The sequence below is a fragment of the Triturus cristatus genome, chromosome 12, assembly GCF_964204655.1.
Source record: "Triturus cristatus chromosome 12, aTriCri1.1, whole genome shotgun sequence".
Taxonomy (NCBI): Eukaryota; Metazoa; Chordata; class Amphibia; order Caudata; family Salamandridae; genus Triturus; species Triturus cristatus.
The window spans coordinates 761,940,717-761,948,972 of NC_140595.1; the positions used below are offsets into that span (position 1 = coordinate 761,940,717).

The following is an 8,256-nucleotide window of genomic DNA, read 5'->3' on the forward strand; positions in this document are numbered from 1 at the left end:
TTTTGCCCTACCGGGGGGATAGATTGGGAGCTACTGCCCCTATCTGTCTCCCGGGGGGGCAGGAAATTTGTAATTGTGACAGGGGGGTGGGGGCATTGGCATGCCTGTTTTGGGCAGCCCCCACCCTAATTAGAATTGCCTCATAAAAATCCCTGGCATCTAGGGGGCTTTCTGCCCCCGGGGTGGGCAGATTGGGGGTTATTGCCACAATCAGGCTGTAATTGTGGTGAGGGGGTGGGGGTATTGGCCTGCCCATTTTGGGCAGCCCCCACCCTCATTGAAACTGCTAAAAAGAAAATCCCTGGCATCCAGTGGGCTTTCTGCCCCCGACTGAATTTGGCCAATTCTTTTGGGGGGGAAGCAAAGACCCTTGCCCAAGGGGCTGCTTCCCCCTCCCTGGTGTCTAGTGGTGGATCCCTGCTTGGGGATCACCCTCCTGGGACAATTCCCAAGAAGAAATCCTCTGGGGAGGGGTACCATTGGAAAGTGGAGATTCTCCTCTTTCCAATGATACCTCTCCCGTCTTTCTATGTCATTTCATAGAAACTACGGGGGGCCTCGGGAGCTGGGGAAGCTCTTCCCCAGCTCTCGAGGCTTTGGGATGAAAAATAAATCCCTCTGGTGCTAGCACCAGAGGAATTTCCGGTGCCATGTGCCAGGATGGCCGGCAGCCGTCCTGAGCACACGCCCACCGTGTCTCAGGATGGCTCTAGCACGGAAGGGGTTGAGCTAATATTACCTGTTTTAAGGAGTGAGCACATGCATTTTAGCACTGGTTAGCAGTCGTACCGAGTGTAGAGTCCCAATGCTGAAAAAACGAGATCAGAAAAAAATTGAGGTGGATGGTAAAGAGTTGGTGGGGAAAACCGCCCTAGGGCTGACAGGTCTAACAGTGTGTAAGGTGAGGGGAATGTAGTACTAGTCCCATATTTGATTGCTAATTTGTTCCATATTTCTAGAGGGGTTCTCTGGTATCCACATATTCTTGGGTCAATCTTCTTTATGTTGCCAGGTAAAGTTCCAAAGGCATCAGCCTGTCTAAGCTGTCTCCATATGAAGCCAATGGTTCTCTGATTCTCCAACCAACCCCATGGCATTGAAATTTAAATATGCTGCATAGTAATATTTCAGAATATTCTGGCAAGTTAGGCTGCCTTTTTCTTGATGGGCTATTGCTATCTTCTTGGCTACCTTAGGCCTTGCCATTTACACTAATGAATATTTATATCAGTTTTGTAGGGTTTATAAGTTGGTTAGCATGACAGCAGTGGGCAATGCCTGGAAAAATAAAATTTGGCATGGTAAGACATTGATCTTAATAACAATATATATCAACAACAATATGCAAAGTTTATGCCACTTGGCTAGGCATGCCATTATCTGCCATTTTATTGAGGACCTCTTGATTCCTATCCATTCTTTCACTTAATTTTTTATATCCTAACCCAGGTGTTTAATTAAATATTTGGCCTATTTAAATGGCCATTGCTATTTCAGCAATGCTAATCTCTCCCGGGGGAGTCAAATCTTGAGAATTTCAGATTTTACTTATTTTAAAATCATTACGTTTTTCAAAGTCACCTAGACTCTCCGTTAATACCCGTTGGCTAGAGTTGGGAGGACATTGTCTGCATATACACTAATTTTATTGTCGATGCCTCCAAATTATATTCCCTTAATCAATGTTGCCCTGAGATGCTAGGGTTTCCATTAAAGCTCAAATAAGTTGGGTGTTGTTTGCCCTGACACTCTTGGCATGATATTCACCTTAACCTTTTGCCTCCAAGCCCACTGTTTCGCTGAATTTGCTTTTGTTCAATTTAGGACTCTGTGCACTCTACCACTACTAACTAGTGCCTATAAATTAAATGCTGCTAATGGGGCTGTAACACTCCACTTGAGTAGCACATTAAAACATGTCTCAAGCCTGCTACTGCAGCCTGTAGTGCAGTTTTAAACTGTAATGTATGCCTGGAAAACTAACTCTTCTGCACGGTCTAGACCTTCCATTTTATTACTTATAAATATCACCTAATTTATGCCCTAAGAGCTGTTGGTATTTGTGTATTGGCCCAGACAGTGAGCTTCAGTGTGGACAGAATGGGCTATCCTGGCAGGTTGACTGGGGAGGACCATACCCAGCACCACTTACACTTCAAAGGGCTTTTGCCTTCTTCACATACAAAGGAATCCTACATCAGGCCTGCCCAGACAGTTTGTAACCTTGACAGGGAAACAGCTTTCCAGAACCAGATGAAAGGGTAGCACTGGATGTATTGACACACCAATGCTGGCATCAAGTATACTGGACCTACAGAGCCAATCTTCATAGCACTTTGGGACATGTGGAAGATAAAGAAGTAGCCCTGCCCTGCTGCTTGATGGACTGACTTATGTCTGAGAAAGAAGAGTGGGCCTGCTTGCCTTCATACCATGCTACCCAGAGTGACTCTATGGGCAGTTTTGTGATCTCCTGTGTGAGTGACAGGGAGACAACAAGCTTCAGAAGCCTCCTTGAAGTGGCTCAGATGGCCTACTGACACTTGACTTCCCTGGATCTGTGAGAGAACCAGCCTGAGCCCTAATGCTGTTCTCAGCTGGAGTGAGTCCTGATCACCATGAGGTGCCCTCTCAGATCCTGGACCTCGCATTGCAGCACCTACCAGTTCCTGAGCTGTGGCCTCACCAGTACCAATGTAGCGCAGTGTAGACCGACACAGGATCTGGCATCTTAACACAAACAACCCAAAGGTACAGGTCTCAGCATGCAAACTAGGTCTTGTGCTCTGCTCGCACTCCATTGCAGTCAGGCTAAACTTGTGACTTTGTCTTAGTCCAAAGTGACCAGATAGCAGCAGTTGGCACTTTCTGCTTCTTAATACTACATTAACTTAAGGCTTTAAAATTCCATATCTCTGGTTTTAGTGATTGAATTTGTCTTGTTCTGGTATCATTTTATTTATTAAAATGTACTAATTTTCTCTAAATTGGTTTGAGAATTTTGTAATGTTGTGTTGTTCACTTATGTACTATTTGTGTGTTGTATAGATACTTTACACATTGCCTCTAAGTTAAACTTTTCTGCCAAACTACCTGAGGGTTAATGTGGACTTGTTGATTCAGTGACTATTGTGGTTCACTACGACAAGGATTGCGGTTGATGCCTTATCAACCAATAACCTAGTTTACTAAAGGTTACAAAGAGCAGTGTGCTTTGTACCTTTAAGGAGGTAGAACTTGTTTGAGCTGGATCTATTTACCCTGAAACTAGATGTTGGGGAGTATTAGTTTGCCATGATCCATCCTCTTATCTAAGATTCAATCTCTATCCTTCAAAGGACTGCATCCAGGGGATTCCAAGCTCAGTCTGTCAAATGCCTTTTCTGTGTCTAGCATCACCTTGGTGGCTGTAATTCATATTAGCATTGTTTTGAAACAGATGTCTAATTCTGCAGAGGTTGTCCAAGCCTCATATCCTTTATATGGAGCATACCTGGTCAGCTTTGACCAGCCAGGGAAGAGTTTTATTCAATCTAATGGTAGGGGCTTTAGTAAATATTTTAGCGTTGGTGTTCAAAAGTGCTATGATGTGATAAGATTTGCAATCCTCTGATTCCTTCCCAGATTTGGGAATGGTTGTGATCTCAGCTTCACATATTGTGGGTGTGTCACCCAAGGAAGAATGGAAGGAATTGAACAAGGTTTTTGGGGGCCTTTCAATTGGCCTGCATAAGCCTGCTGGAAACCTTTGGAGGGAGGAGTTTTGTTCAAACTCATTCTCTTTAAAGGACAGACAGGACTTTCTGTGTCCTTATGAGCATGTCTTTGTCTAGCTCCTCCCTTTAATGTTGGGTAAGTATTTTGTCCAGTGGGCCCCTGAGGAAATGTTTCATGTGTTGTTTCTGTCTAGCATCTACAGTATTGAGATTTTGTTACAATTTTGAAAAGAGCTCACTCTTTCCCTTTTTTCTGACATTGATTCACTGTTAGGGGATCTTATCTTTACTCTGTATGTTTTGTTCCTTTGTGCTTTCATTCAAATATATGGATGTTTATAATTTTTGCTGCCCTTTTCATACAGGCTTTATTTGAAATAAATGAGACTACATTATGCTTTGTTCGTTCTCAACATCTGGAGTTGGACTTTAATTGTACCAATTTCCTTAGATAGTTTGCCTGATAGAGTCATCTTATGTCTTGTTCTGTTAAAGCATTGCCAGGTAAAAAGGTGCCGGAGACTAGTTTAGGAATGCTCCTGAACATACGTTTGTGGGCGTACTCTACTTTTCAAGGCAAACCATGCCTTGGAGCACCCTCTTCCCACCCCTTGAGTGGGATTTCTCTGCACTCTTGGTGGAGAATCTGCAATTGTACATGCATTTGCATAGGCCAGGAATTATTTTGTGAATTACTGGAAAGGGTCAAATAAGCAAATTCAGTTGCAACCATATGTTTATTACTGTTACACCTGAGGCAAAATGTGTGTTGAATCACCTATCAACAGTTTAGCGGAGAGGGCTTGAGTTCAGGCCAAGAAGGGGCAATGGATGTGATTTCATCAGCACATTGTCAGACATCATGCTCAGTCTAACGCTCACCATTTTTGACGCATGGATCTTTCCAACTTTTAGCATCGAACACCAACTGCAAAGGGACTTCAGAATTCCAGAGCAGCAAGTAGGATGGCAATCCTGAGCTTTTTCTTCATTGTCAAATAAACACAAGAGGTTCTAGGAAAGGGCTGGGAACTAACCTTGAAAACAGTCCTTTCCATGATGGTGGTCAGATGTTTGAAAGATGTCTGTGGTTCGCAGTCCAAGATGTAGAAGAGTCTTTTTCTGAGATATATGTTTCTGTTGTAAGTGTATGTAAAGTAGGCCTTAGGAGAGGAAATGTGTCACAACAAATCACACTGCCTGACTTTTTGTCACCATCTTCAACACTAGCTACTATTTTCTCACAAATGTGTGGTTCCAGCAATTTTGATTATTTTCTTCTGGGCTCTACTCCTTTTTTTGCTTTGCTCTTTTCTTCTTCCTTATGTCAGTAGAAGTTTAGTGTCTTGCTGATTACTTAAGTGTTAGTTTTCATCAAGAAAAAGAGAACGTCAAAGTGTTTTTTTTATCCTTTTGTGTTTTTCCTCTTAACCGGGACCCTCTTAAGGAGAATCTGACAACATTCATACATATTATTCTGTGCTGGGTGGCACCATGGCTGCTGCTATTAGCTGTCCTTGCTAAGTACTCTTCTCAGGCAATGAAGAAGGTACTCAGCAGAGTTTGTCTGCATGCAGTCCCTGACAATCACAAAATATAACTTTCTGAATAGGTCATTTGTGTCAGGGGACTTACCCAATCAGCATGAGTGTTGCAAAAGGGAATCACTTACGGATATAGTTGTGTGTTGTTTAAAATATGGCTTTATGTCTGAAAATTCTGGTGGAGACTGAAAACTGATGTTACGGGCACAGTTGGTGCCTTTTAGGGTTGGCCTATGTTACCTATAGTGAGACTGGAGCCGGCGTTGGAGGGGGTACAGATGTACTATTCCCACTTCAAACTAAGCAATGCTAAGGAAACCATTGTATACTGAGAGGGTCACATTTAATATTTCCAGTCCAAAGTAACCATCATAGAGGACTGATTTGGGCTCTTCTGGTGAGGGGAGGCAGTTTACTATTCCTGCTCCACACTAAGCAACATTATGAATAGCTTTGAACTCTTGGGAGTGGTGTGGAAGGGTTTCAGACTTACTATTCCCTCTCCAAATTAAAGAACATTGAGGAAAATATTTGATGCTGGAGGGGGGAATGTTGCTATTCCCACTCCAAAAAAACAAAATTAGGGAAAGCATTGGGCTTTGGAGGGGTCAGATTTTTTGTTCCTATTCCAAGCTAAGAGAAATTTGGTGAAATCATTGGACTCATGAGGTTGCTCGTAAATTGTGACTCATCATGATTGGATGCCCTCACAAGTATGGTGGCCTGCTGGGGTCAGTAATTGGATTTTAAATAAACATTTTTTTTTAAATGTAATCTGTTTTCCTTAAAGGGAACAGGGATGTATTTAACCCGTTAACCGCGGCGTAAATTCCGCCGCGGTGTGGGTGATTTATTGCATGGGCGGGGTCGCCTCGGCCAATGGACATGCGTAGCACTACCCAGGTAGTGCTCGCGACGGCTGTTGGCCAACACGTGCACACGAGGTGTTAAAAAGCAAAGCGTTTTTGCGTTGAGAGTGCTCCTCACCAACAAACTATTTTTGAACATTCACAAAGGGGAAATGGTCCCCTTCTCTTAGGTGTCTGTACAATTTCAATGTTTTGCAACTGGATTTCAGCTGCAAACACTGATACATATACCAGTAAATCACTCTTTGGAAGACACGCCCTAAACATGCCACTTCCAAATAACATTTTGTGATAGGTTTGTAATCCCATTTTGGGATTTGGAAATGTGTTACCAAATTGGAAAATGGGTTTAATACATAATAAAGAGCCATTTCGCGGTCACAAACCCTGTGCGATATGTGAATTGCAGGCTTTGTGACAGCAAAATGGCTTTGTATATCAAGCTCCTAGTACCATATTTTATGTAACTCTATACTACAAGTCCTCCAGAATAAGAAATATGGTTCACGTACTTCATTCAAGTCTGGTTTCTTCTGCCTATCAGAAAATTGTCTCTATGTCCTTATTGACTACATGTTACTTTCTGGTTATTATATTCTTTGGTGTGATAATTGTGAATTAGCTTGGGCCCTATGTGACTGATTCATAAAACAACAAAGTGATACTTACACATTCTTACCTGAGGATATCTGTAGAGACCAAGAATATGCGCGAGAGCCATTGAACGTGTGGATGCAGAATCCCCTATGATGGCTGCTGGTGACAAACTTCTCCTACACCGGTAGTTTGGGACCAAGTCTGTTTGCCCTGAAAGAATCCATAGAATACCTTTCAGTGATCGCTGGAGCATCGAACATGTATCGTAAATGTGGAATCCGAGGGTGATGTTGGGTAAAATGCTGTGGTTCTTGTTAATCTCTTCAATGGCGAATACCATAGCCTGAATCCATTGGTAATTCTGGAACCCAAACCTGGAATAATTGAGAGAAAGACCATACAATGTAGGCACATTTATGACTTTTTACAATATATTTACCAGCATTTTGTGCTGAGGTCAGTGTGAAGGCTAAATTCCTTATTAAAGTTGCTCAAAGATCACAACTTTGTGAATAGCTTAGAAACTCACCAGCAGGTGAAATTTCATCCAAACCTTTTAATAGGTGAACTCAACTGCCTAAAGATAAGCTCCAATTATAGTAGTCCCAAAGAAGGACACAAACCAGATTCAAATCTGTGTTGACATGAGGTCCCCAAATACTGCAATTGAAAGGGAAAGGCACCTTGTCTCTCATTTGAATGCTATGATTAGCATTTTGAATGGGGCAACAGTTGTCTCGAAGTTAGACCTCTGCAAGAGATATCATGAATTGGAAATTGATGAAAAATCAAGATATATTACAACCTTTTCAACACATATGGGGCTATTCCATTACAAAAAGACTTAATTTTGGAATATTCTAGGCTGGAGAAATTTTTCAAGAAATCATAAAGAATGTCATTAGACCGGTAAAAAATTCAATAAATTATAGTGAGGATATTCTTGTTTTTGGAAAAACAGAAGATGAGCACGACCAAGCGTTAAGCACAGTATGTCAAGAACTTATGAAAGCTGGGCTACCATTAAACCCTGAAAAATGTGAAATTGCTATACCAGAACTAACATTTTATGGTCACATATTCTCAAACAAAGGGATAAGGCCAAATCCAAAAAAAAGTGTCATCATTAATAGCAATGTCTTATCCAAAGGATATAACGGAGTTACAATCTTTCTTAGGAATGGCTAGTTATTGTTACCATTATATCAAGGATTATGCTACTGTCATTGCACCTCTTACAAAGCTAAAAAAGAAGGAGGCCTTCTTTTGGAGTAAGGAGTGTAAGAGGGCATTTAAGAAGATTAAAGATGACATAGCAACAGCAGCGAATTTGAAGTATTTTGACCCAAATGTATGCACAGAGATAGTAGTGGAAGCAAGTCCAGTGGGACTAGGTGCTATCTACTTACTTACGGAAAAGGAAAGTTTGGCTGTGGCCTGGACGTGTGAGCATTATCACAATTTTTCTTGTTTGGAAAATCATTTGTAATAGTAACAGACCACCAGGCACTCACGGCTATCTTTGGAAAC

General features: G+C 41.9%; 1 protein-coding gene across 1 annotated transcript in view; it reads right to left on the reverse strand.

Annotated features, from left to right (window-relative positions):
• LOC146782747 (extracellular calcium-sensing receptor-like) overlaps positions 1 to 7,066 on the reverse strand; it is a 59,358-nt gene extending 52,292 nt beyond the window's left edge. Inside the window, exon 1 of the mRNA XM_085637224.1 lies at positions 6,809 to 7,066. Within this exon, the coding sequence (XP_085493350.1) occupies positions 6,809 to 7,066 (258 nt within the window). The remainder of the gene's footprint in view (positions 1 to 6,808) is intronic.
• Positions 7,067 to 8,256: the final 1,190 nt, after the last annotated feature.